The sequence below is a fragment of the Micromys minutus genome, assembly GCF_963924665.1.
Source record: "Micromys minutus genome assembly, chromosome: 5".
NCBI lineage: Eukaryota > Metazoa > Chordata > Mammalia > Rodentia > Muridae > Micromys > Micromys minutus.
In genome coordinates, this window is record NC_137974.1 from 24,978,684 (window position 1) to 25,004,130 (window position 25,447).

The window sequence follows — 25,447 nt, forward strand, 5'->3', positions numbered from 1 at the left end:
AAGAAGAAGAAGAAGAAGAAGAAGAAGAAGAAGAAGAAGAAGAAGAAGAAGAAAAGAAGAAGAAGAAGGATTTTCAACATTTTCAAATTGGAAAGGCCAGCTGAATGAAGCTGAGCTGGGTTATTTCATGATCCTTGGTTTGGTCTCCCTACCATGATTAAGATGTTGAACTGTATCTTAAGAATCCAGGCTGTACCGTGGCAAGGGTCTGGGATTGCTTTCTGCTTCTTTTCCAAAAGTAACATTTTCTAGTCAAAACTACATAAAATCTGGATACCGTGCATGCAGTCTGTAATCCCAGCCCCTGGGAGGCAGGAACAGGTCCACTTTGCAAGTTCAAGTGTGGTTTAGGTCACATGTAGTAAACTCAAGTCAGCTCAGGTTACATGTGAGAGAGACCCTGCCTCAACTATTTCCTAAAACTTTTAAAAGACAAGAGTGGGGCTGGAGAGCTGCCTCAGTGGTTAAGAGCACTGACTGCTTTTCCGGAGGTCCTGAGTTCAAATCCCAGCATCCACATGGTGGCTCACAGCCATCTGTAATGCGATCTGATGCCCTTTTCTGGTGTGTCTGAAGACAGAGACAGTGACAGTGTATATATGTACATACATGATCTTTATGCCGATATACACAGCACAGACTGAGCTAGGAGCTAACTACAGCTGTGAGTATGGCAAACACAGATTCATTAATCTACTGTGGTTGCTTGTGGTTCTGCAGATAACATGTTTGCCATAGAGAAATGAAGGTCTAGACCACGCGATGAAAATGATGCTTTTTAGCTGAGGCGCAGTTGTTTTTGTGGGTTTCTGATGGTTCTCTTCAACTGCACGGCGGCAAAGACAAACCTGAGGGTTCCTGGCAGACAGCAGGATCCAAGTCATGAAATAATCTTTTTTTCTCTTTTCATTCAAAACGATTTCAAGCACAGAGAAAGAAATTCAAGAATGCTATTCAAATTCCCATTCAGATTCACTAGTTAGTAGGAATTTATCTCACTGATCCTATTTCCTCGTCTCAGTCTATACAGTGAACACACACATACACACACACACACACACACACACACACACACACACACACACACACACACACATTCCTACTTAATTATCAAGTAAGTTGCAGATCCCAAACCCTCTACCTATAAACATTGAAGGGTAATATCCATAAAATAAAAGAATATTCCTTTATATATCCAGTTACCTTATCAAGTTCAAATACATAAGATTGCAGCATTATATGTCATACTTAAACTTTTCTCTCTACCCCAATAATATATGTATTTTTGGCCTCCTTCTGTCCAAATGAAACTCAGGACTGACCATCCCTTTGAAAAGAAACATTCCAGAGACACACTATATCTTTTAACACATTTACTTGATGTCCCACCACATTTACATGTGTATGCATGCACATGTTCATGCAAGCATGCAATGTATGTGGAGGCCAGAGTTTGACATCGGGTATTTCTCTAGTCATTGTTTATCTTATTTTGTCATTGTTTATCTTATTTTTTTTTGAAACAGAGTCTCTTACCAAATGTGGAGCTCGCCAGTTAAGGCTAGTCAATGCCCTCAGCCTCATTTTTCTTGTTTGCCTCTATATATTTGTGTGTGTATCAGTGTGTGTGTGAGTGTGTGTATGTGTGACTGTTGTGTATGTGTGAGTGTGTGTGTGGATGTGGATGTGGATGTGGATGCTAAAGCAAAAGGCGTCACTATCCCCCTTATACTGGGAAAAAGTCTCTAGGAGAACCTGCCCCATTTGGACAGCTACCATCCTGACACCTTTGGAGTCTAAAATTACTAGTGACTTGCCACATCCTCTCAGCTTTTCCATGGGCTTGGGTGCATCTGAAATCCAGGCCTGACACTTGGGCAGCAAGCATTTTACTCAGAGCATCATCTCTCTAACCCCAGCCATGCCTGGCTTCTTGCATCGGTTCTGGGAATCCGACTCAGGTCCCCCTGCTTGTATGTGGCTTTGCCAAATACAGTCTCTCCAACCGTCACCTTAACGTTCTTGAAGACTTCAGCCAGTTCCATGCAGTTTGAACCATGTGCTTGTGCCCCGTGATTAAATCCAGATTATGATTTTTTAAAAGAAAAGATTTATTTTTATGTGCATTGGTGTTTTGCCTGCATGTGCCAGATCACGAGGGAATGGAGTTACACACAATTGTGAGCTGCCACTTGGGTGCTGGGACTTGGTCCTCTGAAAGAACAGCAGGTGCTCTTGATTGCTAAGCTATCTCCCCAGCCCTGGATTATACATTTTTGATAAATAAAGCTAAATATAACTGGAGCTGTGCCCTGGTTAGTTCCCACCAAAGCGGACATGGTGTCTATTCTTCCTGTTGACCATAAGGCTGATTCTGATCATGTAAAGGATTTTTTGTCAGGATTTTTCCCTGTTAAATTGTCATTTTCCATTATAATGAATACTCTAATCTATGTGGAAACACTATGGGGTTCTGTAAACTAGCTTCTTTTCCCTGTTATTTGCATCCATCAACCCTATGAGGGTCGCAACATGGTGACTTTGCAATGTCTGTCTGCTACGTTTGGTGTGCTGTGTTAATCCATTTTCTGTCTCTTCAATAACACACCTGAGCTGGGGTTTTTCTGCCTATGCTGCTATAATAGCACCCATGGGGGGGGGGGGAATCTGTGACAAAGTGGGGCAGGAAAAGAACATGCCTGCATGGCAGTGGAGCCTTGAATCCCAGCACTCAGGAGGCTAAGGATGGTGGATCTTTGAGTTCTAGGCCAGCTTGGTCTACAGGAAAGTTCTTGGATGGCCAGGGCCACACAGAGAGACCCTATGGAGAGAAAACTAAAGGGTAAAAGAAAAAGAGGAGGAGAAAGGGGAAGAGGAGGAGGAAGAAGACGCCGAGGAGGAGGTGGAGGAGGAAGAGGAGGAGGAAGGATGCTGAAGTTCACCCTTGACTGCTGTAACCTCCCTGGAGAAGGTGAATTCACAGGTTCTGCTCATTTCTCTCTCTCCAGGAGAGACTACAGGTGAATGGAAAAGCTGGGGATGTGGGTAGAGGTTGGAATTCTGGGAGGGCAAAGCGAGTGAGATCATTGTAACTTCCGAGGTGCAGTTTCCCCACAGCAGATTTGAGATATTACCAAAAAATATTGAAAGAAAAAATAAGCCACGGGGTTGGTTCCACGTTGTTTGCTGACGGCAAAGACGGTTATGATTTGTATTATGTATGGGATGGAAACGCAAACTCATTCAGACTCAGTGATTTGCAATATTCCGTGTGAATTTATGAATGTTATTTGGGAGCAGCGACAAAAGTGTCTGAGCTGGGAATTTTATTAAGAGAGCAGATGGAAAGTTGGAACTGTATGTCAGTGGTAAGTGGAGGTGGTGACCAAGGAGCAGGGGTTCCTCAGAAAATAGTTCTCTATTACATTCTTTAAAATGGGAAAGAACATGTCTTCAAAGTTTAGTGTCTACAATGTATCTGTCATCACAACTGCCCCCAACTGAATTCTTAAAAGAAAAAAGGTACTAAGAAAGAGAACAGGGACTTAGAAGGCCTTGGGTATACTCCATTAAAAATGTGACTCTTTTAGGATTTAGCACACCTCTTTAAAGATTAGGTCTACTCAACTTAGATCTAAGAGCCTAAGCATTTTGTCAAAACACTGATGGGGGGGGAAGGGGAGAACAGAAGCCCAGGCTGCCTTCAAACTGACCATATAAGGACATAAGGAATTCAAGGCTATCTGGGAACTTCTATTATGAAGGGTAACCTTGAACTATCTCCTCACCTGCCTGCCTCCATCTCCCAAGGGCTGAGATTACGTGCGCTGACCCACACACTGATTTTCAAATCAGCACTGTAAATGGTTGAAACGAATCGAGGAAGCAGGAGACAAGTGTAAGAAGTCGGAGTCCCGCCTCCCCCCAAAAAAAGTGTTATGGAGGAGAAGTCCTGCCTCGTACACATACAAGTACAGCATGTGTCTACGATCAAACATTCCCAGGTTATTCCTTCCTGACTTCTAGCCTTTCTTGCCCCACACCTCGCCCCCCCCCCCATTCTTTAGGGCAGCAACCCGGTTCAGAAGGGTCAGGGTAAGTTATCACTGTCCTTGTTGATCTCAAATGGGAGTCTGTGCTTTCCACTCCGGACTAAACCTTGACTATGTGTTTTCATTACAACTTTTACTCTGGGGGCTGCAGAGATGGCTCAGTGGTTAAGAGCACTGGCTGCTCTTCCAGAGGTCCTGAGTTCAAATCCCAGCAACCACGTGGAGGCTTATAACTACCTTTAATGGGAATCCATGCCCTTTTCTGGTGTGTCTGGAAGCAGCTACAGTATACTCACATACCTAAAATAAACAAATCTTTTTTTTTAATGTTTTATTCTGATTACAAATGATTTGCATTCTAATTGTTAAACATGCAGCTGTGTGTTGGCATGTGTCTTTAAATCCAGCACTCATGGCAGAGACCAGTAAATCTCTCAGTTCGAGGTCAGCCTAGTTCAAGATGGCCAGGGTTATACAGAGAGAAACTTGTGTTTATGTAGAAAAATAAGAGATGTGGATACTGGTTTTGTTTTGTTTAATTTTGTTGCAGACCATGATGGATTTGTAGTCACCACATAGCCAAGGATGACTCCAAACTCTTGACTGTCCGGTCTCTACTTCCTGGGATTACAGAGTGCTGGCCAAATGCTACACCTAAATTGAGCTATATCCTTAGTCGTCACAGACTTAAGAACCCCACCACAACTCCCTCCAAAGAAAAGAAAGCGGGAAGAAAAAAAAAAAAAGAAGAAGAATAAAAATTACCCAATAGTTTTACCATCTAATCTTAGATGTCAAACTATGGTTCGTTCGTTCTTTTGTGTGTTTTCAGTTTGAGGCTGGCTGCTGCCATGTAGCCCAGACTGGCCTCAATGTCCTGTAATCCTCCGTCCTCTGGTTTATGGGTGCTGAATTAAACTGTATGCACCAGGATAGCCAGCAACAGGTTAGTCTGAGATAGTCTAGCTAAGTAGCCACAGCTGGCCTGGAACTCACTTTGTGATCCCGATGCCTCGAATTCACCGTTCACCTGCTCCAGTCTCTCCACGTTGCCTGGCTTCAAAAGCTGTAACTTTGTCCTTTCTTTTCACCTCTGTGGGTCCATGTTTATAAAACCCTCTGCCTTTTATTCTCTTCTCCTGTAAACTTCTCTCATTTCCTGTGTCAGGAACATTCCCCTCTCTTTTTTTCTAAAGAAAAAATTTTTTATTATAATTTTAAGTGTGTGTGTGTGTGTGTGTGTGTGTGTGTGTGCGCGCGCATGTGCCCATGACTATGGAGGTCAGAGGCATTCATTCAATTCTTTGGAGATGGGATCACAGGTGTTGGTGCGCCACCTACATGAGTGCTTGGAAATAAACTCAGGTCTTCTGCAAGAGCTCTTCTGTACTGTGTGTGTGTGTGTGTGTGTATATACATATAAAATGTTACTGTTTATATATACATATAAAATGTTAATCTTGGATATCTAAGTTATTTCCAAATATAAATATATGAATGTACATGTTTATTTTCTAGATGGAGAGTTATCTGTTATCTGTCTTTGTTTTAGACAGGGTCTCCCTGTGTCACTCGGAGTGAGCCCAGGCTGACCTTGAATATGTGACTACTGTCCTGGCTCTGCTTCTGAGTGCTTCAGCACAGCCCCGCCAGGCCTGGCTAATCTCCCCTGAGCTCATTCACATCTTTCACCTTCTTCGTACTCTTTGACTCACTGTCCTCTCCCAAACGTGCCCACACGTCCATGACCGCAGCACCACATGAAGCACACATTGTACACATTTCGTCTATGAATTTATGCCAACAAAGATGTGTCCCTGTTCAGGACCCACGGGGGCACTTCTGCCTGCCCCACAGCCTGGAGCCCTCACTGCTGTTGTAGTCAGTAGACGCCAGCCATTGGCTCATTGTGATGCTGATGAGGTAGCATCCCTTACGTTCTAAAAGATTGTTTGGTGTAACTGCTTCAGGCCAGGAATGGTCTCGTCCCCTTTCCTAAGCTATTCTGAGTCGGAATACAAGTACTGCACAGTTGAAGCTGCGGTATGCCGGGCCCATAACGTGGTCTAAGGCATTCATATTTGCCATTTTCATCTGCTTAGTACACTAACAAGGTGGAAAAAGCAATCCCAGTCCCTCCAAAAGGTAAACCTCTACTTTTTAAAAAAGTACTACGGGTGTTGTAAAACTGGGGTAGGTGAGCTGCATTGTGTAAACATACACAGCTTTTCAGAGTATCACGGAGAATACACTCAAATCCAAAACTAAATAAAAACGTATCTCTTGTGAACAAGAGAAAGGAGACAGTGCAGTCCGGAGATTAAAATATTTCCTTAGGTATACGTCATGTGAAATGATACAGAAATGAAATCTTTAAAATACTGAAATTACAGATCTGTCAGCACAAAAGAAACGAAGGAGACATCTGTTGTGTCTCTGACGTTCTTGAATCGACATGATCTTCATGTTGTCTGGTCTTCTTGACAGCTTATTTACTGTGTTACCCTCTCAGTAACTTTTTTTTAAATGCTTGGCCTCAAGTAGGACTGAAAAACTAAAAAGATGAAAGAGCTGAAGTGGTTTACAGGATAAAATATCTTGTGTGTTTCCATTGATCCAGATTCTAACAGGGATACACAGTGAATATAAAAGTCACTTTTAATTAAATAATCTTACCCTCGGGCACTGTGCGCTCACTTACCAGAAGTTACTATCACTCTTTCTGGTGCCTCTACAGTCCAGGATCGTTTGATAGTTCTGAGAACAGAAATGGAATATCCTGCGGATATTCTCTCAAATTGAGTGAGGTTTGGAGGACTCTCTATGATCAACTGACAGGAGATGTCTTGGCTGCCCGTGTGCTCCCAGAGCACTGCCCTGCAGATTGCTCCTTGCTTCTGTCAGCCCACTCAGAAGCTATTTATCTATTTTTTTTCCACGGTCTCTTGCAAGCCCCCGCCCCCGTAGCTGGATGCCGGCTCAGCCCCCACACATTCAGGCGTATTTATTCCCGTAAAGATAGTGACACTTGGGGTTTATTCTAAGACTAAATCCTCGCTGCCCAGTGACTAAGGACCTAAGCACGCACACTGTTTCTATGCTTACCCTCCTAGGCAGCCTGACTACTCAACACTTCTCCTTCTTTCCCTCAGAATCAGCCCCCTGTTTTGGCACACTTCAGTTCACACACTACTTGCCTGGCCACTAATTGATTTCTGAAACCTGACATTTGTCTTTCTGTTTTGTTTTGTTTTCTCCCATCCTCTCTAATGGTTCAGCAGGGAGGAGTGTAAAGAACTAGAAAGTTCAAAGTAACTGAGGGGTCTGTCCATTCACACTGGCTGGCTGCACGCCAGTGTAGAACCTGGAAAAAAAATCTGAAAAATATTTATCGAGTTTTAACCCTTTCTTGGAAGCTGGAGTGGACAACAGCGGTGTTTGTCTTGGTTAAACATGGTCTCTGTGTGCTTAGAACAGCATGGTACACACCTCAGAAAAAGATTGCCTTCCAACTTCCGTCCGATCATGCACAGCTAAACTGGCTATTTTCTGGGAGATTGAAGAGCTAAGGATTTGAGAGAAACTATTACTTATTTAAAAAGCGGTGGCCCTATTTTTTTTATCTTTATGCCAGAAATTACATTTAAATAAATGGTGACATGTCAGGCAAAAAGTAGACATTCAAGTATTTTTAAAACTGTAAATGAATCAGTTTTGTGAACCAGGCCAAGGCAGGCTCATCTATACATTTCTTTAAAAAAAAAAAAAGGAAAATAATAGAGTGACAAGGCTATAAAAACATGTTCTTTGGCGCTTGTCAAATCGTTTGGTGGGGTCTTGTTTCTCTGCAATTGAAATCTTTGTAAGGAAAAGCATGTCAAATATCTATTGTGAAATTTAGAAAGATTTCCATTAAAATAAATGGGTCTTATTGCAGGAAAATGTCATGCCCCACTGATGCTCTGGTCTAGAGAGGCTTAAAAGTCAACTAAAATAAAGATAAATTGTATTGAGAGTAGAGAGTTAAAGAAATGAAACATTGTATTGAGAGCTATCAATACGCCACACCTTGGATTAGTCATATTATCAGCATTAAGTATCCAAAAGTTTTCTGGAAAAAAATTTTTTTTTCAAAAGTTAAAAATCCAACAACAGTTCTATGACCTGTTTCAGAGTTATTTGAGCACATGATTGGGTTTAATCACAGAGAAAACGAGGCCAGGTTTTTAAAAGATGAAGGTTGGCAACATGAAATTGTTCAGTTAAAACATAAGTGCACAGACACTTATTAAATAACATCCTGGTGTCATGAAAGTTGTCATCACCCATTCTCTGAAACCAGCAACCACAATTATAAAAATGGATTATTGCTAACAGGAAGAAAAAGGGAGAAAAAAATTGAGTTCATAATATGATTTTATCTTTGCTTTAAAAAAAAAAAAAAACACCCAAACAAACAGCACGTGAGAATTTCTGCGAACATTCATTACCTATACATTGTTAAGGAGACTCATACCTGTGACATACTCTTTGGAGTACACTTTTTTTCCCTGAGAACTTTTAAAAAGATGCTTCAGTGTAAAGGGGCCTGTGTGCTCTCCCTAGGCACTCTGGTATAATGTGCTGTCAACAGACGCACTTAAACAGTAAAATTACAGGCATTTTTTCAAGTCGCAACTTATTGTTTCAACTTTTCAATAAGCCCGATAAAATAATGTACAGGAACATTGAGGATTAAGGAAAGTAGTTTCCTTTGGTGATCACTGGCAAAAATTAAGAACCAAACCAAACAAAACCACTCACCCTCCATTAAAACAAGGCAGTAAAAAGGTGGTAATATAGTTGGCTGTCGCTTTCCTACAAATCTGGATTCCCAGTTTTCAGGGTCATTGAGTGTCTGTGAATGCTTGTGGCTTCTTTGGTTCCCGTTTCGTAGGAAAAGGTGCTACTGTATTAGGTAGACGGGTCATACTTCTTTTCTGAAAATATTAAAACTTCATCCCCCGCCCCCTTCGGAGACTACAGTGCTAGCAAAAATAAGCCAAAGATGTAATGTCTATTTAAATACCCAGTTGAGCTGGCTGTTCGTTCTCAAATTAGATTCCATGCTCCGACTAGAATCAACATGGTTTAAATATTAAAAACTTCATAATTCATATGGCCTACCCCACTTTTTTTTCCCCCACATGCGGCGAAGGAAAAGTAGAAATGTCTGTGAAAACTTCCAGCTCCTTAAATACTGGAGAGGGAAATGTGCCCAGGTTGGTATGTAAGGACTTGAAAAAATGCTTGACATTACAGATTTTACTCGGGCCCTAAGAGATCTGCTAAAGGATAGATCTACAGCTGAAAACACAGAAATGAGAGCTGTTTTACATTTGTTACCGCACCGCCCCTTATTTCCCTCTAAAGTACATTTTGTATACTTAAAAAAAAAAAACAAAAACAAAAAACCCCACTCATTGGATAAGACTGTAGATCTCAGCTCCCCCACCTAGCTGCCTTCTGTCTCCAGCTTTCGAGTTTCAGGTCCTTGCACAACACCTAAGACGTGCAATACTTTTTTTTCGCCCTAATCCTGGCAGAGAACAGTTCCGAGAGATCTCCCTCCGCGTCTCCACCCTGATTTCCCCCTCTTCCTAGATTCCACCCGCTCCTCTCCTTCCCTCCGCCCCGTGCTCCGCCGGCCCAATCTGTCAGAGAAGTTGTGTACAAACTGCGCCGCAGCCCTGCGCGCGAAGCTCCTGGCCCGCGAGGGGTGCGGTCGGCCCGTCGGAGGCGGGACCTCGTGGGGCTTCTTTCCCATTGGCTAGCCGCTGGCCCTGGAGCCTTGCCATTGGCCATAACGCTGCCAGTCGGGTGAGCTGGCCCTGCCTCCCTGGAGTTGGGTGAAATAGAGGCGGGCGTCAAGTGTCAGTAGTCGCGGGGCAGGTACGCGCCCTCTCAGCTTGCTGGAGGAGCTTGGAGGTGGCGGGAGCGGGTTCCGGCGAGAGGGCGAGCGAGCGCTGGGGCGGGGCGGGAGAAAGTGGCGGCCGGAGGACCTCGGCGGTGACGCGTGGCCGAGCCCAGGAGCCCCGATCTTCGTGCCCGCCTTCGTGAGCGTCTGGCTGTCGGCCCAGGGGTCCCCCGCTGCGGCCCCGCGCCGAGTCCGTCCGCCGTCCCGTGCCAGCCCGGGTGAGGTGGGAATCGCGATCGCCCCGTGCCTCGCTCCAGTAGCCCCCAGACCGTCCATGCCCACGCGGGTGCTGACCATGAGCGCCCGCCTGGGACCAATGCCCCAGCCGCCGGCCGCGCAGGACGAACCCGTGTTCGCGCAGCTCAAGCCGGTGCTGGGCGCTGCGAACCCGGTCCGCGACGCGGCGCTCTTCCCCGGAGACGATCTGAAACACGCGCACCACCACCCGCCTGCGCCGCAGCCAGCCGCTGGCCCGCGGCTGCCCTCCGAGGAGCTGGTCCAGGTAAGCGGAGCGGCCGGGCTCCCGTCCCCGGCTCGGGCGTGTCCGGCCACTGCGAGGCGCGGGCGACAGGGGCCGCTCCAGGCTGGCACGCGCGCGAACGGGTGCCCGGGTGGGCAGCCCCACCCTGGGCTCCCGGACCGGGCACAGCGGAGTGGATGGGGGAGCAGGGCGGGGGCCCACCCCGATCTATCCAGAGGAGGCTAAAGAGAGCCGCGCGCTCACGTGCACCTTGTCTTTTCTTGCGTGCGGATGAAAGCTTGTGCCCACGCCCAACTTGGCTTAAAATGCTTCTTGACCACTCTCCCGATGGCCCTGGCCTTAGAAGTCCACCTGGCTTCGTCCTTCTGGGGTGAAATCGAAATGCACATTGGAGTACTGGGGTTTAATAGACCTCCGTGGCTCACCCTAAAATGGACTGTATGTAGGGGCCCGTTTGGGAAACTGGAATCGGAAGGTTGTATTGGAACACCGCTTTTTCCTTAAAAAGAAAAAAAAAGGCCAGGGGTGTTGTTTTTCTACGTGTGCGCGTAAATTTCCTCCTGGAGTCGCGTTGAAAGCTGGCAGTTGGCTTTTACACTTGCCCAGCAGCCGAATTAGAGCAAGCGCCTGTTTCTTTCGCCCACGCATGGGAGTCATATAGCCTAGAAAAAACTTCCCCGGGACTTTTAGCTAGTCCCAAGGAAAAAAAAAATTGGAAACAGACCCACATGCAAACAGCTGGAAGAGCTAAAATCAGAAACCACTAACCGCCACGGGAGCGCAGTGCACGAAAGGGTTTAGTTCGGTTTATTTCAAGACGCTTAGTTTAATAGCCTCTTGCTGTATTGTGTATTTGCAGCCAGCGCCTATTTCTTGGGGTCTACCAGTGTCGTTGCTTTGGGAGGACAGTGGCATTTTGTCAGATGTGACTCACATGGCCACAGCATGAATCTTTATTTTTAAGTCCTGCATATCCGGGAAATCCCGTCCGTCCTCATCCACATTCAGATCTTGATGATCTGAGGTCCGAGGTGACATTCTTTTGAAAATTAAAAGCAAAAATACGACTCCTGTTCACCGATTAAGGTGCAGCGGTTTTCTGTTCTGTGAGCCATTTCATTTAGTTGGGGTTTGATCTTTTTCTAACTTCCTTTTTTCAACGAGAGAGAGAAGAGAGAGAGAGAGAGAGAGAGAGAGAGAGAGAGAGAGAGAGAGAGAGAGAGAGAGAGAGAGAGACAGACAGAGACAGAGAGACAGACAGACAGAGAGGGAGAGGGAGTGATTAAAGCTTTCGTTGTATTAGAGATGGTAGGCGTAGGGTCAGTGGCTGGATTATGTATGTTCTTAACAACAATCAGGGCCTGGAAGACATTTGGTTGTTTCACTTTGGTAGTTTTCTCTCAGGAGATAGCAAGATGACTACCCTTTTTACAGAGGAAGGGGGAATGTAACATTGGCCCACTGAGAGGACATGATAAATGTTTTGCTGGTGACTGTGCTGGCAGTGTAGCAGCCTCTTCCCCACCCACGGGAGTCTTAGCACCCGTCTACCGAGTGATTTTTTATTTTTCTCCTTGATAGTTAATGATCTGTTTTAGATAGGGATATGAATAGGTCCGTTTCACTAATATAGTGACCAGTTACTGAATTTTCTAGTTAAAATGAACATTTAGATCAAATGTTGAGGGTGCGTATCAGTGGATTCAGGCTTTTGCTCCAAATGTTCAAGTTCTTGTTTTAAAGTACGGGAATGGGCAAGGCACATTTTATGTTAGATACCCGAGATAACCTTATGAGGCCTACGGAGAAGCCCTTCGAAGTATTTAATTTTTAAGATTTGCAAAGGTTTTAGTTTTCAAGAGAAGCATGTTTAAGTGTAATGGATATGAACAGGTTTGAGGCAGTTTGGGAAAACTGTCATACCGTCCTTTAACTGAAGATTTACTGTACGACGGGCGAGAGGCAATTACATCAGAAAGAATATGTTTTGACGCCCCCCCCCCCACCGCTGCCTCTTTCACTTTTTGTCTGGGTATGATTTGGGGGAGTGATTTTACTAAAGACATGTCATAGAGACTTTTGGTTAACCAATAATCACACAATTGACAAAGTAAACTTGTGTTTATAAGCAACACTTAGGAGTTGGCCCCGGCGCTCCTGCCGAGTTTCTAGTAAGCCATATTTATTTATCCTTCCTGACTGAATCAGGTAGATGATGTGTCTTCATCTTTTCTTTTTTTAGACAAGATGTGAAATGGAGAAGTATCTGACACCTCAGCTTCCTCCAGTTCCGATCATTACAGAACATAAGAAATATAGACGAGACAGTGCCTCAGTGGTAGACCAGTTCTTCACTGACACTGAAGGCTTGCCTTACAGCATCAACATGAACGTCTTCCTCCCCGACATCTCTCACCTGAGAACTGGCCTCTACAAATCCCAGAGACCATGCGTAACACAGATCAAGACAGAACCTGTTACCATTTTCAATCACCAGAGCGAGTCGACTGCCCCTCCTCCGGCCCCCACCCAGGCCCTCCCTGAGTTCACCAGTATATTCAGTTCCCACCAGGCCACAGCGCCAGAGGTGAACAATATCTTCATCAAGCAAGAACTTCCTATACCCGATCTTCATCTCTCTGTCCCTTCCCAGCAGGGCCACCTGTACCAGCTATTGAACACACCGGATCTAGACATGCCCAGTTCAACAAACCAGACAGGAGTCATGGACACCCTTAATGTTTCTATGGCAGGCCTTAACGCACACCCCTCGGCTGTTCCTCAGACGTCAATGAAGCAGTTCCAGGGCATGCCCCCTTGCACGTACACCATGCCAAGTCAGTTTCTCCCGCAGCAGGCCACCTACTTTCCCCCTTCACCACCGAGCTCAGAGCCTGGAAGTCCCGATAGACAAGCTGAGATGCTGCAGAACTTAACCCCACCTCCGTCCTATGCTGCTACAATTGCTTCGAAGCTGGCGATTCACAATCCAAATTTACCCGCCACTCTGCCAGTGAATTCGCCAAATATCCAACCTGTCAGATACAACAGGAGGAGTAACCCGGATCTGGAGAAGCGACGCATCCACTTCTGTGATTACAGTGGTATGTGTACCCAGCCTCAGTAGCGCTTCATGTTGCGTGGGCTCCGAGTCTCACATATAGGGTGTACTCGACAGTTAAAGAAATTGCCTATTTTCTCTTAATATTTGTTTTATGTTGGTGTATAATGGCTAGTCAGCCATGCCTTGAATCCTAGCAACGAGGCTGAGACAGGAAGATTGACATGTTCAAACTAGCCTGGGCTACGTAGTGAGATCTTAGCTCTTAAGTGACAATTTCCGATTTTATTTATCTGTTCACTCAGTGGCTAGACCATGAATCTAACTCATTTCTTTCTCTTTAATAGTATATGAAACTTGGATTTCACTTAGTCTAATAAACTGTAGCACCCAATTCAAAAGTCTGGAGATTAAACAGGTCGATACACAGTAGTATGTGCATCTCTTCAGGTTGTAGGGACCCCTTGGCAGGCTGCCCATCAGGATAGATTTAAGAATGGTTGGTTCCATTAGTGTATGCTCATCCTTGATTGCGATATGTGACCCAAAATATAATTGGACAGTAATAAATATATTTCCAAGTTAGGGCATAAGGGAGTTTATGATTAATGCAGGGCATAATCTATTGACTACGCAATGTGGCGTGACATGCTAAATGGAAAAAAAACAAAGTAGGGGTGTAGAAAATTCTAGTCATCTCAGTTAATGGCTTAACACTGTCAGTTACACATCCATTACATATACATACATATACGCTCGTGCTCGCGCGCGCGCGCGCACACACACACACACACACACACACACACACACACACACACGCATGCACGTACACGAATGTAGTTCTCCGTTCACTGAAGCACGTATTATAGTAAAAAGCACCTACTGGAATATAAACACAGAATTTCTATTTGTCGTTTGGCTGGATTACCTGTGTTCTTTGCTCCCAAAATGGTACATAAAGCAGGTCACCTCTGCCTTCTAATAAGGTCAGGAGGGTGCCTTGAAACTTCTTACCCAAAGCTCCCAATCTTTAAAGGCAGGTTTTAAACACTGAATCATCAAATGTAAAGATTTCCAAAGGCCCTGGAAATGACAACTTGTTCTTCCCCTGTTCCTTTCTTAGGTTGCACAAAAGTGTATACAAAGTCGTCTCATTTGAAAGCTCACCTGAGGACTCATACGGGTAGGTAATCTTCTTGTTAATTCTGCGAGTTGTGTAAATACTATAAGTGGTATTCATCCTTTTAAAAGCCAATGTGTGTTTGATCTCTTCTTTCTTCTGTCAACTTTTATTTTTTAACGGCCTACCTTTTCAGAAAGGGCTTGGCTCAAAATTCAGTTCGCCAAGACAGTCTGGTTCTGGGAAGGTGAAACCAGTGAGCCCTTGCCCTGTCACCCCACATAGAATTAACGACCCTCAAAACGTAAACAGCGGTGTTTACTAATGGATTTTAAAACTTTAATGGCAATGCTATTTCTGTCTTGAAAGAAGGAAAAAAATTCTCCTTAGTAAATCATCTTGCCCTTTTTTTTTAAGCTAAAATCTTTTCCACTCACCATGTTGAACGCCAGTGCTTAGCACATCTTCAGTTCCGCCAGTGGCTTTTGCTGTGTCTGGGATGTGTAGAGCATGAACTACCGTGGCTGAACAGAGGACCGTCCTTTCAGCGTTCCTCCCCAGCCAACCCCAGGCCTTGGTTGAGAGGCTCTCATCCATCCATTTCATTCTCCCTTGCAGCATGCTTTTAAGTTCCGCCTCTAAGTCTCTAATTATATTTTGATGTGTTTTGTTAAATTCACAGTAATCCCTTGCAGGAGCTATTAATTTTGAAGCCCTTGTATCAGAAACACTTTAACAATGAAATTCAGTAGCAGGCTTTATTAGAGGGTGGGTTCCACATACCCCGTCATATTTCTAAGAGTCTGGATGGTAACTATTATAATTTTCTTAAATAGCCATAAAGGAGAAAACAGATATAAAAGTGACTGCATTCCCCCCCTCAATAAATACACCCTCCTTACCTAAAGTTCAAAGAATAAGTTTGCTAATAAAAGCAGTGACCTAGCAAGATGTATTATTCCATCATTGCCATGGAAACCAAAGTATTCAACAGTTCCTTTGAATGGGTTGTTGGATTAGTGTGAGGACTTGAATCTCCCTAGGCTAGATGTTACTATGGAAATTGAGTTTTGATAAATGAGGCAGTTATCTCTAACCGTTGCATTAAAAAGTAAAAGCCTTTTGAACAAAGGTCAGTGCAGAAGTAGAACCCTGGGAGAGTATGGTAGCAGACATTCTGTGTGCCTGCTAGGGAGCAGGGCTTGATAATCTGAATGCTAAACACTTCCTAAAAAATCCTAACCGTAGATTCGGGCTTTCCGAGAACGGCTTTTAAAAGAAAGACATCCCATATTATCTGTGATGGGAATAAAAGCATTTGGGCCTGAGGTTTTTTTTTTTTTTTTTTTTTTTTTTTTGGTTTGTTTTTTTTTTTTTTTTTGGTTTGTTTTTTGTCGAAGGTAAGCATGAACAGAATAATCCAACAGATGATTCAAACTCTAATCTAAATATCCCTCAGATACATTTGACAGGTGCCAGAAGATTCCATATAGAAATTCTAAAGCAACATACTAAAATCCTGTTGTTAGGGAAACAGTGAACTTGGGCTTTTGAGCTTTTGATCAAGGGGAAACAGTAGTAGCTGTTTCTCCTCTCTTCTCTCTCCTTCATCAGAAGCCCTTAAAACTGGAGATAAGAAAGAGGGAAGGCATTTTTTTTTTTTTTTTGAGGGTAAAGTCCCCATAATAAAAGAAGCATGCGATTGCATATACCGATGTAATTACCTGCTTATTGCAGGCACGTCGTCCGGCTGTATCTAAATAGCCCTTCCACCCTGTCAGGGTTTACTGCTCTGAATGCTTGTACCTGGGATCCTGGAACTTGACCTGCTGGCAGAGAAATTTAATAGTGGGTCCTCTGAACAATGCCTGTACTAATAAAAAAGCAGACTAAGATGGAGGATCTAGGCCTAGTTAGGGTCCCATGGAGGGACTTTGTCACTCGATCGTAAATATTGTGGCCTTAACCATATAATGAGTGAGGATATGTAATGCTGTTTAATGAAGTTTTGTTTGATAGTCTTTCAAATGCCTTGGGGAGGGCTTGTAACAGACTGGCTCATCTGGCTAAACCCGTTCTTAGGTAATCATGGCGCATTGAGGCTTTCTCCTCATTTCTAGTTTCTAGACAATGCCTTTTAAAATTACCTGAGTGCTGGCTACCATTGTCTCCTCCTTCTGCTCCTGCTCTGAATATACAGGGAGCCAGTAGAGGCTTGTGGCCGGTTTCTTTTTTTCTTTCTCCTTCGAATGCCCAAGTAGATGAAACAGTTTTTTTTTTGTTTTGTTTTGTTTGTTTTGTTTTGTTTTTCCTTTCTGAATAGTACCTCTGGTTTAATAGCTTGTCCTGTTTTTCTTTCTGTCCCATTTCCTCCCACTTGGAAAACTTGTTCGGGGACTCCAAAACACTACATGGCCACATTGACTGTGTCTTTGATGATATAAAAGAAATGCTTCTCTGATGGTTGCAGGCGGAATGTGAGGCACCCCAGCATTTCTGTGGGAAGTAATTGTAGTTGTTTTATTTTTTTAAAATGTCAAGGTACCATATGCCTCAGTTGACTTAAGCAATTAAAACAACCTTCCTCTGTGTTCTGTTCAATGACTGATTTCTGGGGTTTTAGGTAGTGACCCTTTGATTTGAGTTGTAGAGTCAAACCCAGTAGCCTTGTCAGCTGTACAACTAACTCACTCTTCCTAAGCAGGGACACGAGTACACCACCAGTGTGCCTCTTGAGTCACAAGTATAGCATTCGCGTTTTCTAAGTTCATCGAGAATGCTTACAATAATTACTTAAGCTCTTCTGACTGGTCAGACATAGCTAAATTTGCATTTATCTGTGTAACACACAGCACACTTGGCTTCATATAGGCATCCTTTGTGTGGGTGAAGGTAGGCAACAGGGTCAATAAATGGTCTCTTCCCAAGTCAAACTATTTGTAGCATTTGAAAGAACGCCACTGGAAGCCTTGTGATGTTTGCGAAGGAAGCCACGCAATGGCCTTCGATCTAACATTTCTTAGTACTTTTCAAAAAACACAACTGCGGCATCACAAGTCACCTACGATTGATAAACTGTCTTCTGTCAGAGAACTTCCTGCATTGCATTCTATGGTACCTTAGCAATGTCTGCTCCAGACAGACCCCTTCCCCCAAATCCATTACGAATGTTTGTCAGTTTTCAGCCTTGGCTTTCTGGTCTAAGATAGAGTTAGCAGTTACATATTAAGTATTTAGGAGCAACACTCAGGAGTCTGCACAAATCTGCTGGCCAGGGGGTGAAAAAGAAAACGGGTAGTCGAAACTGTCCCTCAAACAACACAAAACAGACTCTTCTCAAGACCCCCTGATGAAGAGGGTCTGTAGTGTGAAGTCTACCTTCACCCAGAACCTGCTACGGGATCCAAATTATTTATCTGTGAGAATGTAAGTCCGTAGTTCTGGTTTCTGCTTTAGTTTCCAAGTTTGATCCTGCAGACAAATGTGGAGTCAGGTCTTTGCTGAGAACTCACCTTTCCATCGGTTCTGTCAGCTTTCATGTTTTCATACGATTTGGATCTATAATAGATGGATATCAGTTAGCTGCGTAACCTGTTGTCTCAAAATTAGTATCCCATAAGGAAAATATTATGTATATATAGTATATAGTGATTTTCATGTCTTAAACTATTGCGTTGAAAAGCATCACCATTCACGGATTGGTGAAATGCATTAGTGTTCTTTCAGTATTGGATCTCATTTGTAGCTTTGAAGTTTTGTTTTTTTTTTTTAACCTTGATTTTTTGGCATTTTTTTTTAAAGCAGTGGCTTAAGGGACTTGTTGGTTTAGACCCCAGGATAGGTATTTATGAACATGAAAGCTTAGACACAATTTCTTTTTAATGACTCACTGGTGAGACTAACCCTTGCTTCAGGGAGTCCTTCCATCAGAAAAACATTTACATAGGAAATTGATCAAACATTGTTTCACGTTGATAGAGTTTATCAAAGGTTAAGAAGGATAATTTAATTCAGCAGACAGTTCTGATTGGTTTCGTGAAGAATCCAAAGAATTAATCTTTAGTTTCTTACCCTTTAGTTTCTAAGCTCGTGGGAGGAGACTGTTCCTACGTAGATGAGGAGAATTCATTGCTGGAATTGAGCTAGAAGCGGTCGTCCATGTGACTTGAAAGCAGTATTTAAAAAATATATTTTAATTACTCAGGAATTTTCCCTTGCTAGGTATTTTTAGTTCTATCTGATGGCCTACATCTTGCTTGGTGAAAGATTAGAAACAAAGTCATGTCTTAAAACAAGGGGACCAGATAATGCTTTAGAACCACACGGTGGCTACCTTTTACCTCAAAATATCTGCATAGAATGAGTTTGCTTTTGGCTGTTCATAAAGAGGCAGGTCAGCGGCTGGGCAGGGAGGGGAGCCAGGTGAAGTCTAGGTAAAGGAAAGGGCAGCGCCCAGTTGAGCGGAGGAGATGGAGAAGCCATTCTTTGGAGCATTTCACTGACTTTTTAGGTGGGTAGGTGTTGTTGTTGTTGTTTTGTTTTGTTTTGTTTTTGTTGTTTGTTTGCTTGTTCTAAACTTGAGACCTTATTTAAAAAAAAAGACAACCAAACTGAAGTAGCATCTTGTTTTCTGGGGCTTCAAATTGGTGACTGTTCTTGTTTCTTGAGGCTGAGAGTTAGCCAAGTGTAGGAAGGAGCAAGGGACCACTCCACCTATCCCTTCAGCCTCCACAGCAAGGACGCCTCCCTTCATCCCAGTCTCGTAGCAGATGAGCAAGCTCTGGTTCCCTGTAGAGAAAGCCATGTGGTGCTTGGGTCTAGCCTCAGAGGTCCTTCAGAACCACTCGGATTACTTCCAGTTCTATAGGAGGAATTTCGGTTGCAGAGAATCTGTCCTGCATTCCTTCCTTCAGTATAAGGAATTCTAGAATTTTATCCTGAAGACACTCAAAGCAAGGTTCTCATCTAAATAGATTAACATTACCCCAGTGGTCCCAAACCTCAGTCAGCCTCTTGGCTTTCTGGGGCTTCATTAAACAACTAATTGGCTCAAGTACATTCGATCTAGGGATTAAACCCACCACCCTGATGTTGAAAACCACGACAGCTTGCACTGAGCCACATCCTCAGTCTCAAAGTCATCGAGTACATGCGGTGAGGACACAGTTCAGCAGCCACTCGAGGTCTTTCGGGTTTTTGGGGCTGGGGGGAGAAAGAGGAATTTGATTTTAAAAGGATGTGATGAGTTGAGACCTGATGAAGGGGTTCCATAATCTCCTTTACACTGACATCCAGGAAGCCTTAGCTCACAAAGTGAACCTTCCTATTGGTTACAAGGAGACCACTGCTGCTATAGAGCGGAATAAATCTCTTTATGGGCATGCACCAGAATGGTTGTATATAAACAAGTCAGTGAGCCTAAATCGATATCACTTTTCTCAGATATGTAAGTCCTATTTTCTCACAATTTCTTAATTGTCGTCTAGTTTCCCCCTTTGATTATTAGCAGGTCGCTTATTAAGTGTTTCAGGAACTAACGCCCACAAGATGGTGATGTTAGGGGACACAGCTATTGCTCAGACACCATCTTCTTGCTAGGCATCCTTGGGCAGGCTGTATCCTCTGCAGTTCTGGTGGTTTGGGGCTTTTATCATTATTATGTTTTGGACTGTCTTTTCAACGTTGAAGGAAACACATACCTATTTTTACCATAAAATAGACCTTAGAGTTTTCTCATTTCCTTTGTTACAACAGTCTATGTAGAACTTTCTAGAAAAGGGCCTCGCTATGGGACTATTGAATATGTTCAACAGAGCAGAGAGACCTCCATTCTATTGTAGTTGGTTCAGAAATAGAAAAAAAAAATTTTTAATCTGTTCATCAGAGGAAAATAGATAAATGTTTATTGAAGTTTTTTGTTTGTTTTAATACTTGTCATAACAAGCATTCTCAGAAACACAGAGAAAGGAACCTTTCGGGTAGCATTGAAATTACTAGTTAGAATATGGAACAACAGCTTTCAGGGTCCCTTGAAGCTGTAAAAAGATGTCTCTGTAATGGAGTGGTTCAGCTACTGCGTGCCTTTCAGTGCCTCTCGGCCAAGGCTTTTATGGGCCTCAGAGTCCCTTTCCTTCACAAGAGGCTGTAGAATCCAAGTAAATCTGAACAATATATATGTGTTCATTCCTTGAATCAAAGAGTATAGTACTGTTTGCTAATGGAAGACTTAAAGTGGGGCATTAAGAAAGCGGATGTGGAGCTAGTCAGGCGGCTTCTAACTTCTAGAGTTGCTTTTGAGGGTTGAATGACTACCTAGCTCGAGCGGACCCTGATCCAGGCTTGCTTCTTCTGGTAGTTTCTGCTGAGCTTTTTATAAAGTATGCTAATCAGCTTTATCAGCACAGGGAGTGATTGTGTTTAACTTGGGCATATTTTCAGAGGCAGGCTTCTTCAGCCTTCTCTTTAATTGTAAGGCAGGGGAAGCCAATGCGCCCTCTGCGATAAAGTGGAAGGGTTTCCCCCAGCACACAAGCTTGCCAGTGTTTCTGCTTTGCTCTGCCATAGTTTGACACTAGCAGCGGGACTTAAAAATACATACAGTGGATGTCGAAAGAGCTTAACCGAGTATTTCAAATTGGTGGTATTGGAAAGAAATTCTTGAAAAATCCAATTAAACTTTTGAAAGCTCTATCCTGTTGAAATATAACTTGGAGGAAGTCAGTTTGCCTTCCCAGAAGTACTGGCCATAGTGTTTCTGGCTGAGGAAAAAAGGCTCAAGTCTGCTCCTTGGCCAGAAATGGGTACCAGCTTCCTCTGCCATGTTTTACTTGAACAGTGTTGACACTTGAACAAATCCCATAGAAACTGCCCCAAGTGGGGGATAGTTGTTCTTGCTTTTATGGTGGGTCTTGGCCCCAGTTACTGCCCTTCCAGACACTGGTGGTATTCTTGGCTGAATAAGCTATAGATGCACATAAATTGAGAGCAAAACCCCAAATGTTTTAGGAACTTTAATGGCTACTGTATGTCAACCAATCAGTAAAGTCAACTTGACAAAATATTGGTGCAGTTTATGGCTTCGCAGCCAATAAAAACAGTGCACAAAAAGAGTTCAGTGTCCCCCTGCTCCTAACATAGACCCTGAAAACTTCACTCTGTGCTATGTAATTACTAAATTCAGAAGGCTTGAATGATCCCTTCTTAAATTGGGACTCCAAGGAAGGTTTTTTTTTTTCTTTCTTTCTTGATTTAAACACCAGAAACTAGACCCTTCTCCAGTGGAGTGACAGAAACCATGCTTGTTACTGTAAATGCTTGTTACTGTAATTTTTTTCATTAGACTTTTCTGTGTGAAGCTTTCTTCTGTGTGATTGACACCCCTGATCCAGATAGGAACAGTTTCCATGGCCATTAAAGTCTTTCTGTGAACCGGCATTGTGTGAATGGGAAAAGGAGAGGAATGACTCTGATTCTTTTAAAGCTTTGAGTGTTACTGTAACTTTCTAGACGGAGTTTACTATGAGGGAGTGAACCACACACCTGTAAATTCACCGGACAGAATTACATGATTTAAACTACTCAGGGATTCGGCACACAAACACACCACAAACACACACCACACACACACAACACCTGATGGAGGAGAGATTTAGATTTTTTTTTGAGATAGCATGTTATATGTAGCATAGGATGGTTTTATAAATCATAATCCTCCCAACCCCCAGCTTATTCCCTCCCCCAGTACTAGGATTACAGGAATTTACCTTTATGCCTGGCTGAGAGGTGCACTTTAAAGAAATGGAATGGTAGGAACCAAAATGGGGGTTAGTGATTAAGTGTGCTTCACATCAGAGGCAGAAGCAGGGCCACAGGGAAGGGCAGGGTGAATCCCTGTAAGGGGAGGAGCAGGCACAGGACCAGCCAGTTTCCTGTGATTCTTTCTGGCTGTTGCTTCTTTGTCCTGCTAGACTGTAGGGTCACAATAGCTATCAGGACAATGGCTGTGGTACCTGCAGTCTTAGTGGACAGACATTGACCTGAGCAGTCACCGCGCCCAGAAGACTCTGTTAAGTTAGACAAGAAAGCTTGTATACACTTGCTTTCAGAACTACTCCTGGTTTATTTATTATATTCCACAAATTTGTGTGGCCTGGACAATTGTCTCATGGTTGAATTGAGAATGGACAGTCTCTATGTATCCCTGGCTGCCTAGAACACACAGATAGATCAGCCCACATCTTCCTCCCAAATGCTGGGATTAAAGGCGTACACCGTCATATCCAACCTCATAGAATCCATTTGGATAACTCTTCTGAAGCAGCCCTTGTCACAGAAAAAGCTCAATACGCTTGTGCAACAGCAAATGCTAGAATTATGGGTTGGAGACCAGGGCTCAGAGTGGCTCTTGCCTAATGTGCTGAAGGACCCAGGTTTAATATCCTTAGCACGTAAGAAAAGAGAAAGGAAAGCCTCAAGCCTTATATCAGTGTGAATTTATAAGTACCAGACTCTGGAGTACTCTAAGGTATTAAAAAAATATATCAAATGCAAAATGTTCAGATAAAGCAATTAAATTGTAAGTTTTCTGGTTTGTACGGTTGGCTTTGGCTGGTGTGGAGAGCCAGGTGGACCGATGGACTCCCAGTTCTCCAGCTTTTGACAGCCATATTGTCCTTGCTGCTTTGAAGAGCATCGCTGTGTTGTTCACAATGGGAATGGGGTGTGGGTTATGCAGTTGGTTTGCAGCAGGCTGCCTCATCCTGTCTCTTCCTTGTCACAGGTGAGAAGCCCTACAAGTGCAGCTGGGAGGGCTGTGACTGGAGGTTTGCCCGGTCCGACGAGCTGACCCGCCACTACAGGAAGCACACGGGTGCCAAGCCGTTCCAGTGCCTGGTGTGCAACCGCAGCTTCTCCCGCTCTGACCACCTGGCACTGCACATGAAGCGCCACCAGAACTGAGCACTGCGCCAAACCTGCTCGACGCCTCGCAGTCCGCTCCGCCAACCTTTAAACCGCAGACCTAACTTCATATAAAAAAAAGAAAAAAGGAAAAAAAAAGAAAGAAAAAAATCAAAAGAACTGGAAAATGTATATTTTGTATATTTGAGGCCACAGGGAATACATTGTATCAATACCAAAGTGTTTGGTCATTTTGAGAACCTGGAAGCTTGCTGTCCTGCTCACCACTAGCTTTATTCCAGCAAACTTCATCTCCAGAAGCTGCATCTCAGCATAGGGAACTGGTTGGGGGTGCACGGGGTGCCTATGCTGTTTCTGTAGACTGCACACATGCAAAGATGTGTGACGTTGTTTAGGATAAACAAACCGGTTGGCAAGCACCCAGACAGATTGTCAAGATTTTACTTGACGTGGACTCGTTTTTTTTTTTCTTAAAGATTAGATTATTTCTATAGAGGGGACAGACAGTGTACCTGGCGATTCACAAACAGCCATTGAACAAATGTTGTGTTTTGTTTTGTTTTTTTAACATATGAGTTGCCTATATTTGCTATTCAGAATTTTGTAAATATGCAAATCAGCTTTATAGGTTTATTACAAGTTTTTAAGGATTGTTTTGGGAGGAGAAATCATACTTTTGAAGATAATGATGAATACCTTTACAGTTAGAATTTGTGGTGAGATACCTCAAATTACCAAATCCATTTCTTTGGGGAGGGAATAATCATTCAAGTGAGAGTAAAATGAAGATTTCATTTGCTGATTGAAATAAGATTTTACTTCAAATGAGATTTTTTTTATGTGAATTTAAACTGAAATGCTTAAAGATAGTTACAATACACAGCCGTTACGGTCTCTTACCGTAAGTTAAGCAGTATCTTTTTTTTTTAAGTGGAGAAGGACTGTTGTGGCTGTCACATTGTTCCTTGTTGAACGTAGACGCTGTTTTCCCGCGTGGAAACATTGAATTTCCGGTGCAGTTTTTCTCAGACTGGGATGTTTGCTCATGCAGTGCTGTTGGTTAAAAGACAATTTATATGGATTTTTGCATGTCATATTCAGTGAGACACAGTAATTCTATTGAAATTACAGTGCCGCGTAGTTAATCTGTTAATACTGACTCGGTGTCTGCCTTTATCCGTGATGTGTTGAAAGCTTACCAGTATGCAGTGTGGTTAGGAATGAGACATTGACGCTGTTAACCAAAGGGCAGAAATCAAGCGAAACGCCAAAAGCAGTCTTAATTAAAAATCTAATTTTGTTTTTAAAATATTGTTTTATCATTATTTATTTTGTGGTAAGATAGTAAGTTCTTTTTTTTTTTTAGAAAACAATTTTCATAACTTGATAAATTATAGTTTTGTTCGTTAGAAAAAAGTTGCTTCGACGTGTAAATAGGCAACAAGCGGTGTAAATAGTTTTGTAAGGCTTCAACCTGTTTATACGTGGACACACCTACATCAAAGCATACGGCATACGTCGGCTGCTGTTCTTCTCCCCTTATTTTTGTATTGTGGTCATTTCCTATGCAAATATCAGAGCAAGCAGCTGGAGAGAGCTGTAGAATTTTTCTGAGAGAATGAGATGTTTATATATTAACGACAATTTTTTTTTGAAAATAAAAAGTGCCTAAAAGATATATGTGGTGACTTCTTGACCTTCCATAGCGTGAGTATTAATCCTAAATCAAATTCCAAGTGGGTCAGATCACAGTGAACCGAATGTGGAGGTAAATGCTCTGTTACACCAGTCTTTGAGAGGCTGAACTCAAGGACAAGAATCAACTCCAGGAAGACGTAGATGAAATCAGGGCTGGGTA

General features: G+C 43.2%; 1 protein-coding gene across 1 annotated transcript; it reads left to right on the forward strand.

Moving 5' to 3' along the window:
* Window positions 1-9,992: 9,992 nt before the first annotated feature.
* KLF5 (KLF transcription factor 5) lies at window positions 9,993-25,223 on the forward strand. The gene is made up of 4 exons (XM_080916662.1): window positions 9,993-10,510; window positions 12,732-13,593; window positions 14,674-14,733; window positions 23,450-25,223. The coding sequence occupies exons 1-4, from the start codon at window positions 10,283-10,285 to the stop codon at window positions 23,626-23,628; spliced, it is 1,329 nt and encodes a 442-aa protein (XP_080772788.1). The 5' UTR covers window positions 9,993-10,282; the 3' UTR covers window positions 23,629-25,223.
* The last annotated feature ends 224 nt before the right edge of the window (window positions 25,224-25,447 follow it).